General features: G+C 51.6%; 1 protein-coding gene across 4 annotated transcripts in view; it reads right to left on the reverse strand.

The window, feature by feature from the left end:
* Positions 1–21089, reverse strand: part of UNKL (unk like zinc finger) — a 53159-nt gene extending 32070 nt beyond the window's left edge. For 2 of the 4 annotated variants that reach the window (XM_080682589.1, XM_080682588.1), the window contains exons 1-6: positions 20956–21089; positions 19608–19817; positions 7861–8037; positions 7324–7457; positions 2879–3014; positions 1988–2105 (exon numbers count right to left, since the gene is read on the reverse strand). In XM_080682589.1, the coding sequence (XP_080538715.1) occupies positions 1988–2105; positions 2879–3014; positions 7324–7457; positions 7861–8037; positions 19608–19817; positions 20956–21032 (852 nt within the window). In that variant the 5' untranslated portion in view covers positions 21033–21089. The remainder of the gene's footprint in view (positions 1–1987; positions 2106–2878; positions 3015–7323; positions 7458–7860; positions 8038–19607; positions 19818–20955) is intronic. The other 2 variants (XM_080682591.1, XM_080682590.1) reach the window with 1 other exon arrangement.
* Between the last annotated feature and the right edge of the window lie 515 nt (positions 21090–21604).

Consider the following 21604-nt stretch of genomic DNA (forward strand, 5'->3'; position numbering starts at 1 on the left):
CAAATGTAATGTACACACCAAGGCGCGTGTGTAAAAACAGATGGCAAACACCCCGGAGCGGTGTGGCTGCAAACACCACAGGCAGGCCTGAAATAAAACCAGGTGCAAATGCCCCAAGGGTGAGTGCTGTCCATCAAAAAGGGTATCACTGGTTCACCTTTTTTCTTGTCTATTAAGTCACAACATTAAGAGTAAACACAGTTAAGAAAAAATTCACTGGTGTCCACTGGTTTTAAGTCCCAATTCTGCACCTACATGAGCCATATAAAAAGAAAAGCATGAGCCCTGAGCGGTTTGGCTCAGTGGATTGACCGTCGGCCTGCGGACTGAAGGGTCCCAGGTTCGATTCTGGTCAAGGGCATGTACCTTGGTTGCGGGCACATCCCCAGTAGGGGGTGTGCAGGAGGCAGCTGATCGATATTTCTCTCTCATCGATGTTTCTAACTCTCTATCCCTCTCCCTTCCTCTCTGTAAAAAATCAGTAAAATATATTTTTAAAAAAACAAACAAAACAAAAAAAGAAGAGCATGAGCACTGGCCAGTGTAGCTCTGTGGTTGGAGCATCAGTCCGTGCACCAAAGGGTTATGGGTTTGATTCCCGGTCCAGGACATGTACCTGGATTGCAGGTTTGGTCCCTGGCCTTGGGCAAGTGTGGGAGGCAACTAATCAATGTGTCTTTCTCACATCGATGTTTTTCTCTCTCTCCCTCCCTCCCTTCTCTCTATTTAAATCAATTGAAAAATGTCCTTGGGTGAGGATTAATAAAACAAACAAAAAAAGAAGAGCATGAGTTTGGGAAGTAGGCAAGAACCACAGTGCTGAGCCACAAAAATGAATGGGACAGTCGTGACCTCAGGGTGCAGAGCCAGAGGCAAAGTGAGACATTTTATTCAAACACTTGTGGTGTGAACAAGTACAACATTTTTTCTGTGTTTTAAAACTCCAATGAATAAATGATCATGTGACTAAAGAGGAAAAAATAAAAACTTGAGACCAGCTGTTGTGGGCCTGAAATGCAGGTCTAGGCTTGAGAGAGAAGGCCTGGAGGTGAAGGCTAGAATTTATCCACGTTCACCACACAGCCCAATGTGCGTGCTCGGCCCCACACAGTGCCTTCCTCCCAGAGCCCGGGGCAGCCACGTGCCTGAGGAGGGCAACTCATTCCTGACCAAGCTGTGCAGGCCCCCAGCAGCCCTCCACTGCCACCCGCTGGCCCTGCCTCCCCTCTCGGCCCGTGGAGTTCAGCAAAGGAGCCCACCCCATTTCACAGGGATCAGCACACACACTACCACCCCTGTGGGTGGACCCCCTCCCGCAGCCCAGCCCTGGCCCCCACCCTCCTTGGTCGCCATGCTCCCCTGCTAACTCAGGCTCTAAAGGGGGCTTGGCATCTTAGATGTTTTCAACACAAATCCAAGTGAGCTCTGGCTGAGCAGGCTCTGGTCACACCCTGCACGATCCAAAGGAAGGACTGACCTTGACCAACTCCTGGGAGGTGACCTCGGTGCCCCCAGAATGTCTTGCCTGGTAAGTGTCTATTTACCTGGCCTTGCCCACACTGGATAATAACCATGTGACCTAGGGTGGGGGCCCTGGACCCCACGGCCTCAACTCGACCCCGGTCAGCTACGTCTCCACAGTCGACCCCCAACAAAAACCCGAGACACCAAGGATCAGGTGCTGTTGGCAACATTGTGCTGTCACCAAAGGCACTGGGAGAAGGGAGTGCTGTCCATCACTCACTGGGAGAGGGCAGCTGGAAGCTCACGCCCGGCCTCCCCAGGCCCTGCCCCCTGGGGACCCTGCCCTTTGCTGACTTCACTCTGTACCCTTACAGTGTAACGAACCCTAACTGCGGACCTTTGCTGAGTCCTGTGAGTCTCTCTACAGGGACCCCCCAAACATAGCAAGGAGCCACCAGACCCACCCTCTCCAGGCTATGACTTATGCTGACCAGAGAGCTGAAACCCCGCCTCCCACGCGTACCTCAGGGTGGAACTGCTGCTCCGTGCGTGAATGGCAGTACTGACAGCTGTCCCCACTGTCACACCTCGAGGGCTCACCCCACTCATCGCCGTGCTTCACGCTGGGGCACGGAGTGGACCTGGGCGACAAGGGGGCATCACAGGAGGTGCTAGAGGAGACCAGCTTTCTGCGTGCCGTGGGTGCTGATCTATCCGCCTGCCGCAGGGCTGCCTCTCAGGATGGTGTACCCACAGGCACAGCCCCTGGAGGGACCGTCTCTTTTCCTCTGAGGACAGGCAAGAGCAGGGCGAGTGCCATCTGAACCCAGAAAGCGCTCAGAAGTCCCGGGTTTAATTTCCACAGAAATTAAAGGGAGTCTATGTCGGGGCTCCCCACGCTGGCGTGAACAGCATCTCGGAGAAGCGGCAGGACCTCCTGAAGCCAGGAGGTGGCGAGCCCATCTTTTCTTGAGGTTGTTTCAAAATTGGATGTGAAAAGTCGAACCAAAATCCTCCCTTTGTCATGTACTTGGCAGCATTATTGTAACTTGTTTGGTTTCATAGAAAAAAAAAAAATACCACCAGTGGTAAATAAGATGTTTTGTTTTCTTGATTTTTAAAATTTTTATTTTCTAACCCTTTCATATGCATTAAACTCACTTTACCTTCTCAAGCTAGTATTTGGTCACTAAAGCTTAGAGACTACTAAGTTAGGCTCTCTGTTCCTTGACTGTGAAATGACTCAGAGAAAGAACGATGACGTGACCAACACTCCACAGCAGATCCCTCAGGCCAGGGAGGTGGCACCAGGTAAGTAGAGTGGCTCTTTGCTCAAAGGAAAAGCTGGACACGAAGCTCAGGGCCTGAAGGAGGATGGAGGCAAAGGCCCAGGGGCCTAGGTCACGGGGCTCACCTGTACTGGAACCTCCTGGGGTTCCGCCGCCTGTCCCTGCTGTTATGGTAGTGGGGACACGCATAGCCCTGGCGACAGAGGCGTGGAGGCTTCGGGCACTGCTCGGTCTTGTAGCTGCCCAGCACGAAGTTGGTGTCTGAAAAACAGGAGTCCACATGTAAACGAATACACGCATGCTCACAATACACGTGCTCGTAGCAGTACTAGTCATATAGCCAAAAGGATAAACACCCAAGTGTCCGTCCACAGAGGAACGAATAAACACAGTGTGCTCCATCCACACAGAGGCACAGTATCTGACCATAAACAGGAATGAAGCCCTGACACAAGCTACAGTGTGGCTGAAGCTCAAAAACACGACGCTCAGTGCAAGAGGCTAGACACAAAGGACCACGCATGTGTGATTCCACTTACAGGAAATGTGGAGAACAGGCAACTCCACAGACAGGAAGTAGACCAGTGGTTGCCAGGGCTGGGGGAGGAGTGTGTGGGGAGTGACTGATGATGGCTATGGGGCTGCTGTGGGGAAACCAGAGAGGGTGTGGAACCAGAGAAAGGTGGTGGTTGCACATTTGAATATACTAAACAACCACTGAAATTCACACTTTAAAATGGTTCACTTTAACCCTGGCATAAACAATGGGCTTTGGTGATCATGTGTTGACACAGGTTCAAGACTGTACCAAGTGTCCCTCTATGGTGGGGATGTGGGCAGGTGGGGGCACACGGCATATGGGGGCTCTCTGTACTTTCCACTCATGTCAAACCTGAAACTCCTCTAAAAACTAAAGTCTATTTTTTAAATGATTAACTCCATGTATCTGGATTTTATCTCCAAAGCAAAAACACACAAAAAGCCACCAGGGCCATTTAAAAGCAGTAACCAGCCCTAGCTGGTGTGGCTCAGTGGATAGAGCCTCGGCCTGCGGACTGAAGGGTTCGATTCTGGTCACGGGCACATGCCCGGGTTGCGGGCTCGGTCCCCAATGGGGGGCATGCAGGAGGCAGCTGATCAATGATTCTCTCTCATCACTGATGTTTCCATCTCTCTCTCCCTCTCCCTTCTTCTCTAAAATCAATAAAAAAATATTTTTAAAAAAGGCAGTAACCAATGAGAGGATTCCTAAAACTCCTATCCTCTCTTGGGCTGGTTAATAATTGACACCTTATTACATATGCTGGGTTTTATCTCAATTACAGCTGACATTCAATATTATTTCATACTAGTGTACAGCACAGTGGTTAGGCATTTATACAATTTACGTGTGATCCCCCGATAAGTCTAGCACGCACCTGACAGCAGACATAGTTGTTATAATATTGACTATATTCCCTATGCTGTACTTTATATCCACGTGATTATTTTGTAACTACCAATTTTCTTATTAATATGCTGTTGTTTTTAAATACATCTGCTCAGTGGGCTAAACGTTGGTAGCTGAGGAACCAGCAGGAGGGAGAGAGGGAGGGGGGGAGGGGAGAGTCCTGCCCACGGTGCTGGTGAGAGCAGCAACGCCATGCACAGGGCACATTACAGGACCATACCATCCGCCCCGGCCATATTCAGCTTCACATTCTTCTTACATGACAAGGGACGCTAGCCACACCACAGGGCAGAGAGAGAACAAGAGGGGTTTGGGCAACAAGAAAGCTGACTTTAAGAAAATAAAAACTGTAAGACATTTATTCACAAGAACTGACTGAGTGCCTGGAACAGATACGAGGGCCTGTGCTAAGTGTCAGGAAACACACATAAATCAACTGCATGACAATAACCGTGAGACACAGAGGCTCACCGACGGCCTTCAGTAGGTGAGTGGTAAATAAACCACAGTCCCCACAAGGGAATATTATTCAGTGATAAAAAGAAATGAGCTATCAAGCAATGAAAAGACATGAAGGAACCTTGAGTTCATATTACTAAGTGAAAGAAGCCGCTGAAAAGGCCACACCTGGATGATTCCAAATCTATGACATTCTGGAAAAGGCAAAACTACCAGCGACAAAACAATGGAGTAAAGATCAGTGGTCGTCCGGCTGGTGTGGCTCAGTGGTTGAGTGTCGACCTATGAACCAGGAAGTCATAGTTCGATTCCTGGTCAGGGCACGGTCCCCAGTGCGGTGTGTGCAGGAGGCAGCCAATCAATGATTCTATCTCTCTCTCCCTCTCCCTTCCATAAAATACATTTAAAAAAAGAGAAAAGTTCAGTGGTCTCCAGGGGGTGGGGGACAGAGGGATGACTAGGCTGAGCAGAGAATTTTTAGAGCCGTGAACTACTCTGTGCGAAGCTACACTGATAATTATACATTTGTCCAAATCCAGAGAATGGACAGCACCAGGGTTACCCCTAAAATAAACTGTGGAGATTAATAATAATGTGTCACTTTTGGTTTACCTACTGTAATAAATGTACATCAGTGCAAGGTGTTCAAACTGAGGGGACCTCGGAGGGGGCATGAAAACTCTGTACTACCCGTGCAAGTGCAAGTTTTCTATGAACCGAAAACTTCCCTAAAAAATAAAATCTATGGCCCGAGCTGGTCTGGCTCAGTGACTAGAGCATCGGCCTGGGAACTGAAAGGTCCCAGGTTCGATTCCGGTCAAGGGCACATGCCTGGGTTATGGGCTCGATCCCCAGTAGGGGGTGTGCAGGAGGCATGGGTTACTCAGTGATTCTCTCTCATCATTGATGTTTCTATCTCTCCCTTTCCTCTCTGAAATCAATAAAAATATATTAAAAATAAATAAATAATTAAAATAAAATGAAATCTACTAATTAACAATCTAAAACCTATGGGTGAAAAACAAAAACGTGGAAAGACAGTGTGCAATGGCTCTTCTGAAAAAGAAGGTGGTTTCAGCGCCACTGGTGTTGTCTACAGCAGCGGTCGCCAACCTTTCAGACCTCAGGGACCACCAGTGGCCCGCAGACAGCCGGTTGGCAACCGCTGATCTAGAGCACTTGGAAAACAGAAACCAGAGCACCTGAACTAGACACACTCCTGACCCAAATCCAGGTGCAGGCACCATGGGTTACTCTGTAGGGTCCTACGAAGATTCGGGCCCAGCCTGCCCATCACCTTCTCCCACTCTCCTTCCTCAAACTCAGGTCCTGATGGTGATGGGGACCATTGCCCACACCTGTGCTGTGAACCAGAGCACCGGCTTTATGCAGGTAGAAGTCAGGGTTTTTCCCATCAGGGAGGCCTACCAGGTGGGAAGCAAGAAATGGGACGTTCTCAAAGGCATTTAAAAAAAACAACAACATAAAAATCCCGAGTGAAGCACTTATCCTCGATGCTGGTAAGCAGGGAGCTGTGGGAACCCTGTGGGGAGACTCCCACCCTTCTGTGGGGAGACTCTGCCCCAAGCAGTGACATCACAACATGGGGAGGAGCACAACAGTACACGCGGTCTCCCTGAAACTTGGAGTAGGGTCCCTGGGCCCCCTCCACATCTCAGACGAGGCCAAGGCCATGGTCCTCAGTGCTGGTTCAGCTGGGGGCCCAGTCCTGAGTCCTCGGTGCTGGCCACGCAGGTGCCACACACAGTGCCAGGGCCAGAGAGGGGGAGCAGGAGGTGGGAGGGGAATCCGGAAAGGCCTGTGCAATCACCTTTATTAATTCATCCCTGGAACCGCAGCCCCAGCACAGACATTCCGTGAGCAGAGGAACTCACGGCTCACGTGACTACAATCCCACAGCGTTGTTCATGCATGTGAGAGTCAGTGAAGGAAGTTGGGGGAGACACGGCATTACTTAGAGGGGTTTTCTTAAACCCTCACTGCACTTTGGGATGCTCCGGAACAGGCAAATCCAGAGACAGAACGCAGACCAGTGGGTGCCAGGGACCAGGGAGGGACTGCTTAATGGGGACCGGGTTTCCGTCCGGGGTGATGGAAATGTTCTGGAATTAGAGAGTGTTGGTCGCACAACACTGGGAATGGACTAAATGCCACTAAATTATTCACTTTAAAGTGGTTAAAATGACAAATTTATGTGATGTGTATTTTACCACAAAAAAAAAAGATTTCACTGCCCATTGCCATCATCTGTGGAGGCTGCCAGGGATATGGTCATATTTCAAACAAACCCCTAGGGACCTAAGGCTGCTGATCTGAAGGCCACGTAGAGGCCCACAGGGCAGGGCAGGGAGCGCCATGAACAGCAACCCAGTTCTGGGAGGGCCCTTCTGGGAAGGAGCTGTGCCAGCTGTGCAACCTCCCCCGAGAGAAGCCGTGGTGTGAAGTGGCCGGGGGACCAGATGCCTGGGTTCAGACCCCCTCAGTCCCCACACCCCCAGGACTGAGGGTAAAATACTCGACTCAATGAGTCTCCGTTTCCCCATCTGAACAAATGAGGGCAATGAGGTCCACTGTGGAGGTCACTTTACAAACAGTGATCAGGGCTCCCCCTGCCCACCCTCATGGCGGCCATGGGGTTACCTTGCCACCGGGGGTCCTCGCCCAGGATCTTCTCAATCATGGCCTGGCTGGCTAAGACCCCAGGCTGCAGATCAGGGATGCCATCCCCACCGCCGAGCTGGCCGTTCTGCAAGGCTTCCTGGGCCTGCAGCTCCCTGCAACCAAACAACACATCGATTATGGCTCTGGAGAATATCCAGACCCCTTCCCGAAGGTGAGAGAATCACTTGGTTCTACCACTTTAAGGAGCCACCATATGTCCCTGGAGAGGTTGGCGGCCTGGAGGGTTCAGGACAGCATCCTGTGTCCCTCTGGCACACCCCTGTTCTGGGACAACAGTCTTGACCCAAATCCTAACAAGAGCTGGGTTGTGTTTAGTAAGGATTCGCTCATCTCCCTCACCCCCTAGTGAGCTCCATATTGCACGAGTCAGAAGGAAAGAAACTTTTTAGGATAAAATCAAAGCCCAGAAAAAGAGCTGCTTAGGACCAGTGATGCCTGAAACTCTGGGGAAGTGAGCTAGTTCCCCGCCTGCCCAGGGCAGGACGCCCCACTCACCTGATGTCACACACAGGGGGCCGCAGGTCCAGGGGACCGTGTGCGAAGGCGCAGTGCAGCCCGTTCTTCACACAGTGGCCCCGGGCATCAGTCTCATGGATGCACGTGCCTGTCTTGTAGTAGCGCAGGTGGTACTTGCGCTCTGTATCTCCAGTTGTCCGGTGCAGGTACGGACACCTGGGAAGGAGAGGGGTGACAGGCCGTCTGGGCCTTAGGACCTGGGGACAACCCTCAGTGCCAACCTGCTCCACTTCTCATTAGCACCCCGCCAGCAGCTAGCTCTTTCCTTCCTTCCCTCAAATATCTGTCCTAACTGAAGGATTAACATCACTGGACAGACCACTTGTCCCTGATCGGGAAGCCTTGCCCAAGGCACTCAGACCCCCACACATTCCTCAATTACATAGAAAAACACAACACCGAATTTCCCTGAAAATCATCCTTGATAATTTTTTGAACAAAGTGTGGAAAAATAAAGTTCACTTCCAGGACTCAGCCACGTCACTCATGTTTCCTGACAAGCGCTATCAAATAGAGTGGTGGCCGCTCTCATCCCCCATCCAGGCACTTGAAGGAGGGAGGGAAGGAGTCTGGGGAGAAACATGGGAGCCGCCATGGCTGGAGGAGGACGCTGGTGGGAGACAGGCCACGAGAGAAGCAAATGGGGATGGAGGGACAAGAGGGGTAGTCACACAGGCCATGTGCAGGTGAGAGAGTCACACGGGGCTCCCGAGCAGTGACCTGGCCTCATGTTGCAGGAAGGCAGCAGCTGCAGAAGTGGTTGAGAAGGATTCAGTCCATGTGCAACATGGGGACTGAACTTGCCTCGAGGTTGGTCCCCCCAAACCAGGGACACAGCAGGAGGGGAAGAGAAACACAAAGGATCCATGTGGCAATGACCCCTTGAGCAGCCTGAGAGTCAAGGCAGGGGCCAGTTGCTACAAGTCCCCAAATCAAAGGGCAGTGAGGCTTGGGAAAGGCCCACTCCCACCTTGCTGTCTGGCAGGCTGTGGACTTAGACCTGGATGCTGGGAGGCCCCGTGGGTATGGCTCCCCACGCAAAGCACAGATGGGTGGCGCTTTGTCACCTTACAGGACCCACAAGTAAAGTAAAAGATGACTTAGTGATCATCCATTCTAAACCCTTATCTTACGAGGAAACTAAGACTCAGAGTGCAGACAGCTCACCCCAGACCTAATTGAGCACCTGGGTGGGCAGGGCATAAGAGGGGACAGACACATGGTGCCAGGTAAGTCCCCAGGTCACTGGAGCCAGCCAAGCAAAAGTCAGGTTAGAAGTCACCCAGAAGAGCGGGATGAAGGATCTCCAGAGATGTCTGTGCACCACAAGCATGGCAGCATGACTCACAATAGCTCAGAGCTGGAAATGACCCCAATGCCCATCAGCTGATGAACAGATAAGCAACATGTAGTCCATCCAGACAACAGAATATGATCCAGCATAAAAGAATGAAGTACTGCCACACGCTACGTGGGTGAAACCTATAAAACCTCATGCTAAGTGAGAGGTGGGTGAAACCTATAAAACCTCATGCTAAGTGAGAGATGCCAGACACATATCACGTATTCCACTTACACGAGGTCCCTAGAACAGTCAAATTCATTGGGACAGGAAACAGAGGAGGTTACCAAGGGCTGGAAGAGGGGCAAAAGGGGAGTGACTTTTCATGGGGACAGAATTTCTGTTTGCGGTGATGAAACGAACTTAGAAATAGATAGTGATAATGGTTGTTTAACATTGTGAATGTAACAGATGCCGCTGAAGTGTGTGTTTGAAAATGGCAAATATTGCCTTGTCAGTTGGGCGTCATCCCTTGTACCCAAGAAGTTGCCAGTTCTATTCCCAAAGGCACAGGCCCTGGGTTGCAGGCTCAATCCCTGCTAGGGAACTGTAGGAGGCTGCTGATTGATGTATCGCTCTCACATCAATGTTTCTCTCTCTCCCATCCTCTCTTTCTAAAAACCAATTAAAACTCTTTAAAAAAAGAATTACTATCATATCACTATAGTATATTAGTATGAAAAAGGAGATGTTGCCCTGGCTAGTTGGCTTAGTGGATAGAGCGTCAGCCTGTGGGCTGAAGGGTCCTGGGTTCAATTTTGGTCAAGGGCACATGCCTAGGTTACGGGCTTGATCCCCAGTGGGGGTGTGCAAGAGGCAGCTGATCAATGATTCTCTCTCATCACTGATGTTTCTATCTCTCTCTCCCTTCCTCTCTGAAGTCAATAGGAATATTAAAAAAAAAAAAAAAAGATATTATGCATACATACAGCACTCTCCATGCCCACAGAGAAGATGACTGTTTCCTTTGTGTTCCCAACAAGGAGTTCCAAGAATCATTTTTGGGAGATATAAGTGAAACGACAAAATATTAGCATAATTACTATATTCTAATTGATACAGTAATTTACCCTTGCCTAAAATCCCTATTATAAAGTTATAGTTTAATATATATGTATATTATATGTATATATTTTATATATATATTTCAAGCTCCTCCAAGCCCTTCCCTGTGTCCTCACACAGCACTACCATGTAACACAGTTTCTGGCACCCAGGGCCCTGAGAATGTCATGGAGAACCCTCTGCCACACCAGGGAACCTGACCTAGAACACAGAACCCCTGCCCGTTTACTCATACAGATTACTATCATCTATATATATAAAAAGCCAGCAAACATAACACAGGAACAACCGGAATGATCCGTCACTATGACGCCCACTGTGGCCAGTGAACTGGCCGATCAGGGGTGGGGCCAACCGGCCAACCTCCCTTGGCCCCTCCCTGTGGCGGGCCTGCCCCTGATCGGACTTTCCCATGCCGATAAAGGGCGGGGCAAGCCAGCCAAATGCCCCCTCCCGTCCCCCCACCCACCGCAAACTCTGCCCCCGATCAGCCAGCCCCACCATGATAGGCCTGCAGCCCCTCCCCTCTGGCTGGCCCCACCCCTGACCACACCCCACCCCAATAGGGGGCAGGTCCAGACCTGACAGCCAACCTCCTGCAGCCCCTCCCCCTGCCCGGCCCCACCCCAGATCAGCCCTCCCACCCCAATCAGGGGCAGGGCCGGCTGGCCAGCCACCCATGGCCCCTCCCTGAGGCTGCTGGCCCCCAGTCAGCACTCCCCACCCCATTCGGGTACGGGGGCTGGCTGGCCCACCACCCACAGCCCCTCCCCATGGCCGGCCCCACCCCCAACTAGTCCCCCAACCCCAATCGGCCCACCAGCTGCCAGCCAACCTCCTGCCATCTCCTCCTCCAGACAGGCTCAGCCCCAATCTGCCCTGATTGGGGCCAGGCTGGCCAGACCCCACCAGTGCACGAATTTGTGCACTGGGCCTCTAGTAATAAATAAAGAACTTGAAGAAATAAAGAGACCAGGAATTCACAGAACAACAGACTAGGGAAATAAACAAAGAATTTACAAGACAGAAAAGGTAATGGATCATGACCACTGAGAGGCACTTGGTATGGAAATCCCCGCTCCAGGGCAGAACCCAGAGCAGGGCTGCGGAGAAGCAGACACTGTTGCCAGAAGAAAGCCAGAGTGTAGCGACTCCTCTGGAGGGGCGTCTGGTGACAGGGAACGAGATGGCAGGTGCATTTACACTCTCCCCAAATGACCCACTTCTAGAGACCTGCCCCAGAGACAGCGGGCAAAAAGAGAAAAAGACGTCCCCACAACACGATCACTGCAGGACTGTCTGTCATCCTCAAAGGCTGCAAACAAACAAAGTCCTGGAATAAATGACAAGGGATGGCAGCAGCTCTGAGGAACAGGGGGGTCAGTATGGACAACCAGGGAAGGGGCGCCAGGAGGTATTGTGAGGGAAAAACATGAAGAAATGGGTGTTTAAGGGGAGGCCGGGGGGGGGAGGTCAATGGGGAAAAAAAAAAGGAGACATATGTACTACTATTTGTAATACTTTAAACAATTTAAAAAAATGGGTGTTTATATTGGAAGATGGAGAACAAGAACACATATATAGATGCTTATGTGAAAAATTATGGAAGGAGGAGCAACTGTTTAATGGGGAGAGAATTTCAGTTTGGAGATGGAAAAGATCTGGAGATGGATGGTGATGATGGCTGCAATGTTTATGGATGTAATACCACTAAAGTGTACATTTAAAAAAGTTAAGATGGTAAATTTTATTGTGAACTAAACAATTTAAGCTATTAGGAAAGCCACCATTTTACAAAAGCAGTTTCAATCTTCAGAATTACCTATGCATGTACTACAAGTCCAGCATAAGAATCCCACAGTCTGGGGAAAGAGGCACCAGCACACCAGAGCTGAAGCAGCCTTGAAGTTTCTCTACAGAACTCGCTTGGAACAGCTGCAGCAGCACAGCAGAGGGCTCCCCATTTCCCTCATGTTAAATCGAAAGTTTCATTTATTCCTTAATGGCCCCTCAGGGTAGCTCTGCCCATCATTTGTTTCTTCTCCAGTACCATTGCCATGGCAACTAGAGTCAGGCCAAGGCCTCTTGTTCCCCAGCACTGAGCACCAAATAGACACTACTATTTCACTCAGAGCATGTCACCTCCTTCATGAATTAAAACGTGAACTGACCTTAAAATACGGGAGAACATTTAATAAAAAGAAATTGGCTTCACCTTAAGGAACATCTAAGAGGTGAAAGGGAAAACCTCAGAGAATACCCAGTGACAAAGTCAGGCCCCCTCCTGGGCTAGGGAAGAGGCCCCAAGGGACAGCCTGACACCACTTGCAGACTCCTCCTTGCGCAGGAGTGCATTAATCCATCCCAGGACAACTGCCAGCCTGGTAGCACTTGCCAAATTCAGGGTGACATCATGGTTCTCAAACTTGTCCACAACAATTAGTGACCTGAATAGCGTAATTAAAACAGGGCTCCATGATGGCATGGTTTAGGGGTACGTGGTGTGGTACATGCCGGACACCAGACGTAGCTCCACAACAGTGCGGTGGAACCACCGAACCAGGATGGGAGGAACACAAGATTGTCCCTATCCCAGCTCTGGCCTAGTAGCTCAGTTGTTTAGAGTGACATTCCAACATGCCAAGGCTGTGGGTTTGATCCCTGGTCAGGGCACATTAAGAGTCAACCAATGAATACATAAATAAGTGGGAAAACAACAACAAAAGATTGCCCTATCCCTGAAATTGTCTCTTTCTCACCTGAAACAAAGCTGGACCCACCAAACTCAAACCTACTGCACACCAAAATCAGTCTATGTGTGTGAGGCCAAGGTGGCCACCAAACTCAAATCCACTGCGCACTAGCCTGGGCCTAGGCCATGACTCCCACACTGGAAAATGGGTCAGAATCCCCTGGAGGGCAAGTTCCCAGGTGATGCTGCCGCTGCTGGTCTAGGGGCTGGTCCAGGAGACACACTGGGCTGAGAATGACAAACAAGATGATCCCCTCCAAGTCCTTGAAGCTCTGACACAAGTGGGAGAGCAGAACACAGCACAGAAATGACTGAGGTGCAAAAGGGAACAGAATGAAGCAACCTGATAGGGGCTTGGAAAATGAGCAATGGCAGAAAGACTTGTGTGCTGCATACAACTGGAGGGCAGGGGCAGAGGCCCCAGGGTCAAGATGGGGGGATGGTGAAAGGATGAAGCTCATAGGGAGAAGCTAGTGTGTCCTCTTACTGCCTCTCCTCTCAGACTCTAGGAGTGGGGGTTTGCAAGCCCCCCATGTTGACCACATCTATCTTTTTATCCCTGGGCCCTGCAGCCTCTGGCTTCTAAGGGCTGCCCTGAACTCCTGAGCCAGGACAGTGACCCCTCCTTAGTCCCTAAGGTGGAGCATCAGCTCCTCTGCACCCAAAGAGCTACCACTCTCTCCCAAGGACAGAAACAGCTCTCCACCTGCCTCCAAGGGGCACCTGATCTCCCCAGGTCAGGCATTTCATCCTGGTCGCCATCTCTGTAAAAGGAACTGAAGTGCTTGCAATCAGTCAGTGCTTTTAACATTTTTTATGGGTCTCTTACAGATCCAACTCAGTCACCTAATTGTAATTCTCTTAAACTGGTTAGTTTGTAACCAAAACAGTGTGTTTTCACCTGGCCCACATGCTCAGTGGTTAGAGCATCGGCCTGAGCACAGAAGGGTCGCAGGTTCATTCCTGGCCCCGGTCAAGAGTGTGCAGGAGGCCCTAACCGGTTTGGCTCAGTGGATAAAGTGTCAGCCTGCGGACTCAAGGGTCCCAGGTTCGATTCCTGTCAAGGGCATGTACCTTGGTTGCGGGCACATATCCGGTGGGGAGTGTGCAGGAGGCAGCTGATCAATGTTTCTCTCTCATTGATGTTTCTAACTCTCTATCCCTCTCCCTTCCTCTCTAAAAAATCAATAAAATATATTTAAAAAAAAAAAGAGTGTGCAGGAGGCAACCAATCAATGTGACTCTCTCACATGGATGTTTCTCTCTCTCTCCCATCCTCCCCTCCCTTCCACTCTCTGAAAATCAATGGAGAAAATATCCTGGGGTGAAGATTACAAAAAAAAAAAAAAAAAAAAAGTGTGTGTATTTTTTTAGTCTATAGGTAGCCCCTAACTACTGAATATTATGCTCTAATATTCTACACCTGCCCGTGGCTTTCACCTTACCCCCAAAGCACAAACAGAATGCACTCATAAAATGTTTAAACAACCAATTTATAACCACCCTGAACAAACTTCCATCTAAGCCTCAGGTACTAAGACACTCAACTCTTAAAAATTAAACATTGAGCCAAAACTGGTTTGGCTCAGTGGATAGAGCGTCGGCCTACAGACTGAAGGGTCCCGGGTTCGATTCCGGTCAAGGGCATGTACCTTGGTTGCGGGCACATCCCCAGTGGGAGGTGTGCAGGAGGCAGCTGATCGATGTTTCTCTCTCATCGATGTTTCTAACTCTCTATCCCTCTCCCTTCCTCTCTGTAAAATATCAATAAAATATATTAAAAAAAAATTAAACATTGCAAAAGTATCTTTCAACAAAAGGTCAAACTATACACAAGTGTGATATAGCAGGGACACCAAACCTCGGAAATGTAGAAAGGCTTCTTTAGATCAACAAGCTACCCCAGGATTCACAAGGGAAAGCCCATTGACTCACACATCATCATCTGGTCCACCTGGGAGGCCTGTGCCCTCAGCTGCCCAAAGTGCAGCGAGCTGGGAGGTATCTACGGCAAGAAATGGCAGGGAGCCCCACAAAGAATAAGGCAGATCTCTAGAGTCCACCTGTAAAGTTACTCCACATAATGAGCAGGCCCATCCTATCTAATAAAGAGGGAATATGCTAATTGACCATCACTCCATCACAAAAATGGCTGCACCCACAGCTGAGGCCAAGTTCCCATAAGGAGCTTTAACGAGCAATCAGCAGGGACCTGAGGCTACGCCCTCCCCTGCCCCCATAGGGCTTGACAGGGGACCTCAAGGTGCGCTTCCCATCCTGGTGCTGGGCTAGGGGACCTCAGGCTGCTCCCTCCGCCCCAGCGCCAGGCCAGGGGACCTCAGGCTTTGCCCCCCCACCCGGCAGGGCTTGACAGGGGACCTCAGGCTGCACCCCCATCTGGCGGGGCTTGACGGGGGACCTCAAGACACGCCCCCCACCCCAGTCTGGGCTGGGGGACCACAGGCCACGCCCCCCACCCTGGCATCAGGCCAGGGGACCTGAGGCTACATCCCCTGCCTGGCGGGGCTTGACAAGGGTGGGACTGGCTGGGTCTGGATCTAGCCCAATGGGGAGGGGGACCGGGCAGGTCTGGGTCTCACGCGATTTTGAGGCGCATGTGGGTGGGCAGCGACTTGACCTTGGGTCCCGTGGTGTGCCCCAGACTCTGACAGGAGGGAGGTTTTCATATACATTTTACTCATTTTCTTTCATCTCTGACACTTCTATCATAGAGAAAGGGCAAATAGCAATATTAAATTATTTCCTCCAATTAATCCCCTTTTAAGGTGCACGAATTTCATGCACCGGGCCACTAGTCTATCTATATAAAAGGCTAATATGCAAAGTGTCCTCTCAGAAGTTCGACCGGGAGACAGGAAGTTTGATTGCTTGCTATGATGTGTGCTGACCACCAGGGGGTGGCGCAGAACGAAGGTCCTGACCACAGGCCAGGCCTAGGGACCCTACCCATGCACGAATTTCGTGCACCAGGCCTCTAGTTTCTTATTAAAAAAACCACAAAACTTGTAACTGTGAGGGTCAGGGACAGCCTGTCTAGGGCAGGAGGAGGGTTAACAGAGAAAAAAATAAAAAACATTTACTTAGTACACATACAGTTGGGAACTGCCTGAATTGTTTTCCAATAAAAATGTTCTTCTGGAGGAGCCGCTCAGACCCCTGGGGAAGGCTTTTTCTTTTTAAATGTCAGAACCCACATCTGTAAATGCCTGACCAGCACTGAGAACTTCACACATGCAGTATTCTGTAGCTAGAGGTGCCAGCCAAACCTGGGTTCAAGGTACGAAAACCAAGACCGAAGCTGACAACTCTCAGTCCCCGCGGGGAGCAAGCCGGACAGAAGGGGGCCTGGGGCTGTCCACACCAGATGCCTCTCTCAGGGCAGTTTTCAGTATGTAGCTGGATCCACAGAAACTTCCGGACAAAAGAGGCTTTCCTGGAAGCCCCAGCCCAGGAAATACCTGAGATGGATCCGCCCAGGTGGGAACACCGACCCTGTGAAGCTGGGCCCGACCCCGGAAGCGGTTTTCTGCACGGCCAACTCTGTCGGTAGATTACAGAAAGCGCACACCGGCGGCGACCCAGGCTGTCCCATCGCGCCAGGGAGAACAGTTCCCACGGGGGAGGGGCGCGGCGCGGTGCACGTGACCCAGACGGCCAATCGCGGCCCGCGCCGGGTAAGGGGCGTGTCCACCAGAACAAAGGGCAGTGGGAAAGGGAGGACCGCTGCACTCCAGCGCAGAGGGGACCCTCCCTGTCAAAGGGATGCCCGTCGGCCGAGTAAAGGGGGTGGCAGCGGGGCCGTGACAGTGGAGAAGGCCACAGATGGAGGGATGAGGGAGGTAAGAGGGTGACTGCCAGCCAAGGAAATGGGGTGAGAGTGGAGAGGGGGATGACAGCGAGAGACCACCCAGAGGTGACAGGGAGAATGCCCGTGGAGGGGAGGGTGTGACAGCAGAGGAAACTGACCACCTGCCAATGAAAGGAAGTGACAACAGGAGAAGGGGTCATCAGAGAAGAGGTGAGAGCAAGAGGAAGGGTAACTAACTGCCTGTCAAGGAAAAGGGATGACAGTAGGGGGTGCCCATGGAGAGGGAGTGGAGGAGGGGGGCTCCCAGGAGGTGACAATGGGAGTGGGGGTGACATCAAGAGAGGGCACCACTGGGAGGTGGGGTGATAGTGAGAGGGGGAGTGTGACTGCCCACCAAGGAAAAAGTGACAGTGGGGGTGTGACAGCCAGGGAGGGGCCACTGGAGGAGGGTAATGGCAGGTGTGTCAACCCTCCTGCAGTTCCCATCCCTTCCTGCCCTGGCTCAGCCCCATGTTGCCCCCAGCAAGTGTCAAGAACAACATTAGATGCTTCTGTCACCTGACAGAAGGGTTGGCTGGAGGGTCTTTGTTCTTTGATACACAGTCATGTTTTAAAATAATAGGTTAACAGTACAGATGCTCAAAATAGAAATTTCAAGAACCAATGAACTGAAATAAAAAGGAAATAGAAACTACCTGTCCTTGCTCTGAGAGGTAGTATCTATTTACAAATCCTTTGTGAACCAGAATATGTAATTCAACAGGACAAACTCCAGGGTATTCCATTTGTAGGTGATAGGAAAGTCCCTTTCCCAGAGAATGAGCAAAATGAGCAGTAATTGCTAAGGAGAGAGCCCCTGGGGAGATGACTGGCTGTCAAACTCATCCTAAAGAGCTGAAGCAAGTCATCACATGTGCTCAATAGAAGTTACAAACATCTTTAATAAGACACATGTGACTTTCTTACTGTGCATAGATGTACACAGGATGTACCCAAAACAGAAAATGTCAAACGAGCACCTTGGTCCTGTTTCTCAATGATAACCTGTATACCATTTAGACTACACTAATATTTTTATTTTAATAATAATATTTTATATTTTTATAATAAACAATTGCATATCACTGATTACTATTTGAGCCCAGCTTAAAATGACCAGCTGCAGGTAGGTGTTCACTGCAGAACTCTCATCTCATAAGAATTGGACCCCATTCCCAGCAGTGGGGCTGAATCAACATCAAGACATCCAGACTCTGGGACCCAAGACAGCTGTTAAAATATGCTTTCTTTTCATGAATTAAAAGCCTCATCAATGAATACTGCTGCTTAATCCTGATACTGGACTCTAGGACGGGGTCAGACATGCCAGGAGACTGGATCCCCAAACCAGGGTCAAGCAGCAGGGCAACTCAGGACCCAAGATCCAGAGAGGTGACGGACATGTCCAAGGGAATTGGGGGACCTGATACCAGGCGTCGGCTAGACAAAATCATCTCTCTTCTGTAGAGTCATTTGCAAAAAATATCGGCTCAAGAAGCATATAAAAAGGCACTTTTCAAACTTCACAGAAGTACAGCAATCCTAACCATGGTGGAGAAGGCTACATTATTTCAACAGGCTTCAAGCTGCCTTAACAACACTATGGAATTAGATGGTGTTCAACATAACACCTTTCAGTAACTGTATAAAGTTTATACAATGACCACAGATTAAAAATTGACTTCCTGGCCTAAGCATTTTGGAAAATGAAGGAAAACAGACTCACACCAGTGTGTGAGGGGGAGTGAAAATTGTCTTCAAAAAGGAGCACACCCAGAGAATCATCTCCCTTCGGAGGATCAGGGTATGGAGTCTGAAGACCTCCCCAAATCAGATCCCCTTCCAGACAGAAGCTGAACAAGCTGCTCTTTTCAGAGGATCCTAGGGCACAGTGATGCCATCCCACCTCCTGGCAGGAATGCATGTCCCCCAGCCCCATCAAACAGCTCACAGGAGCAAAGCAAAACCCCCTGCTGCCTACCCACCTGTCTATGAATATACAAGCTGACTGTACTTTTCCTGTTTTCCCATTCTGTGCACAGGGTGAGGCAAAAGTAGGCAGATACAAGAATAATCTCTGTTACTTCATGTACTCACAACTATAAACTTGGTGTTCATAACACCATCAGGAAACTTGTTAAAAAAAAAAAAAGTCAACCCAAACAAAATCTTGAGTTCCTAAACTTTAAAAAGTGCTGCATAAATGACAGCCTGCAAATAAAATTGCTTTTTAAAAAACTAAACATGTAAACAGCAAAAAAGGTAACATTCCAGAAATATTTGCATAGTGTGAGTACACGTTCTAACAAACTCTCTTGTTATAAAAACAATGGACAACTACAAAAATGGTCCTAAACCTAAAAGCTGTACCTCATTTGGGCTGGTTCTAATGCAAGAAATTTGGAGAACTGTAGCAATCAAAAGTGGGAAGTGACGCAAATTCGGTTTGAATCATGCAAGGTTTATTCCTGAGACACAGTTCTTCCCACACTGGCCTAAAGATAGGAAAATGCCTCTCTCCCCCCCCCCCCCCACCTCACCTCCCCGTCCTGGTCATAGGATAAACTTCAGAGAAAAGTACAGGGGTCTGCCCCTCCCCAGCCCCACGCGTGCAAGACCAGGTCAAGGGGAAGAGCAGCAGGTGCTGCCCCTGAAGGCCAGCACTCTCCCCCGCCCCCCTCCCCCATACACACACTCACTCGTCGCCGTCGGGGCACACGCCACTGGCCTCGTCGTACTTGGAGCAGTACACGTCTGGGCTGTAGTTGAAGGTGCCGTCGCGCCTGCGGAGCGGTCTGCGCCGACGCTGATTTAGGAAATGCCAATGGAAACAGGTAAATGGCCTGTGTTGGGTGCACTTGTGCTGCACAAACAGGGAGCACTGCTCTGTCCTAAACTCCTTTAGATACCTAAAAAGACAAACAGTGTTGCGGGTCGCTTCCGCCGTCACTGCCGCCAGCAGGCAGCTGGAGACTCGTGGTTTGGGGCAGGGGCGAGGGTTGGCCTGACCCATGGGCCCAAGGCAACACGACCCCAGATGCGACCCCCATTTCGAGTCCAGATGGCCCCAGACAGCCGCCCTTCCCCATCGTGAGACCGGGTGCGTTTCCCGGATCTCAGGCGCGATCCCCCAGGACCCATGCCCCCCATTCCGACCACAGGCGCGACACTGCAACTCCAGGCGCGCCCCGGTCCACAAGCCCAGGTGCCATTTCCGACCTCAGGTGCAGCCCCCCATCCCGGACCCCAGGATGACCGAGTCCAGATGACCGCCCCCGCCCCCCTCGACCCCAACACAGGCGCATTCCTCCGATTCCAGGCACGGTTCACCGATTCCAGGCACGATCCTCAACCCCAGGCATGGGCCCTCCAGGCACAGCCCACCCCCATCCCCGATCCCAATACGCGACTGCCACTCGGATTCCAGATGATCCCAGACGGCCGCCTGCCCGCTCCAGGGCCAGGAGCGCTTCCCAGACTTCAGGTGCTATCCTCCAGACCCCCATCCCGACCACAGACACGACTCCCTACTTTCAGGTACGACACCGAGACCCCAGGTGCGTCGGACCCCAAAGCCCAGGTGACATCTCCGACTCCAGGCAGAGGCAACCGTAGTCCAGATGGCCGCCCTCCCCGCCCAGGAACGGTCCCACATCCCGGATCCCAGGCGCATTCTCCGCGCCCCTCCCCGGCCGCAGGCTCTGTTCCCCGACCTCCAAACGGAGGCGCGTGGACCCAGGACCCCCGGGCGTTCCCCAGCTACCAATCCGGTGCCACCCAGACCCTGGGCACCGACTCCGACCTCAGGCAGTGGCAGCCCGAGCCGGATGGTGATCCACCCGCCCAGAGTCCACGCGCCACTCCGGCGGAGGCAGGGCAAGGCGTAGACCCGGGATGGCGCGGGGGGCGGGAGACGGGGGCGGCACCGGGCCCCAGGCCGCACCGGGCGGTGGCACCCAGGCCCAGGGCCACAGGGGCACCGGCTAGGAGCGCACAGGGCCGCTCCCGACCCGCTTCCGTCCCCGCCGCGGCGGCCAAGGCACTGACCTGTAGTGGGTCGGCTTCTCAGTCTGCGGGGGGGACCCGCTCAGCGCCGCCGCCGCAGCTTTCGAAACAGACGGCATTTTCAGTCAAAACAATGCAGCGCGCATGCGCCGCGCGGGCCCGCCCCCGCCCCTCGGGATCTTCCCCCACGCGGAGCCCACCATCGCCCCTAGTCCGGCCGGCCACGCCCACCCGTCCCGCCCGGGCTACAGCCTGGGCTGGCGCCTCTCAGGGAGGGGCAGCTCCGCCAGCGCCCAGCGGCCAGCTAACATCTCCAGGCGACCCTCGCGTACCCTAGCCCAGGCCCCGCCAGGGACACACCCCGGACATTGGCAGCTACCACTCCCGCATCCCTCGTGCATAGCGTCGCCCCCACCCCCGCGGGCGCCCGTGGTCCAACTGCACACCCATCCTGACTCTCATAGATCTTCTGCCCACTGCTGCCCTGAGCATTCTGCTCGCCCTGTGCGACCGTGAGCTGGGATCCAGGAGTTGGAGCCAACAGGTCCTCAGTATTTAGACAACCTACACAGGCTGCTCGGTCACACTTCACTAATTCACTGACTGATCCCATGCTGGGTGCTGAGGCTGAAAGAATGGGTCCAATTGCTTAGGGCTGGATGTGGGAGAGATGGGGAAACATAGGGCATGC

Source organism: Plecotus auritus, assembly GCF_963455305.1.
Source record: "Plecotus auritus genome assembly, chromosome: 7".
Classification (NCBI taxonomy): domain Eukaryota; kingdom Metazoa; phylum Chordata; class Mammalia; order Chiroptera; family Vespertilionidae; genus Plecotus; species Plecotus auritus.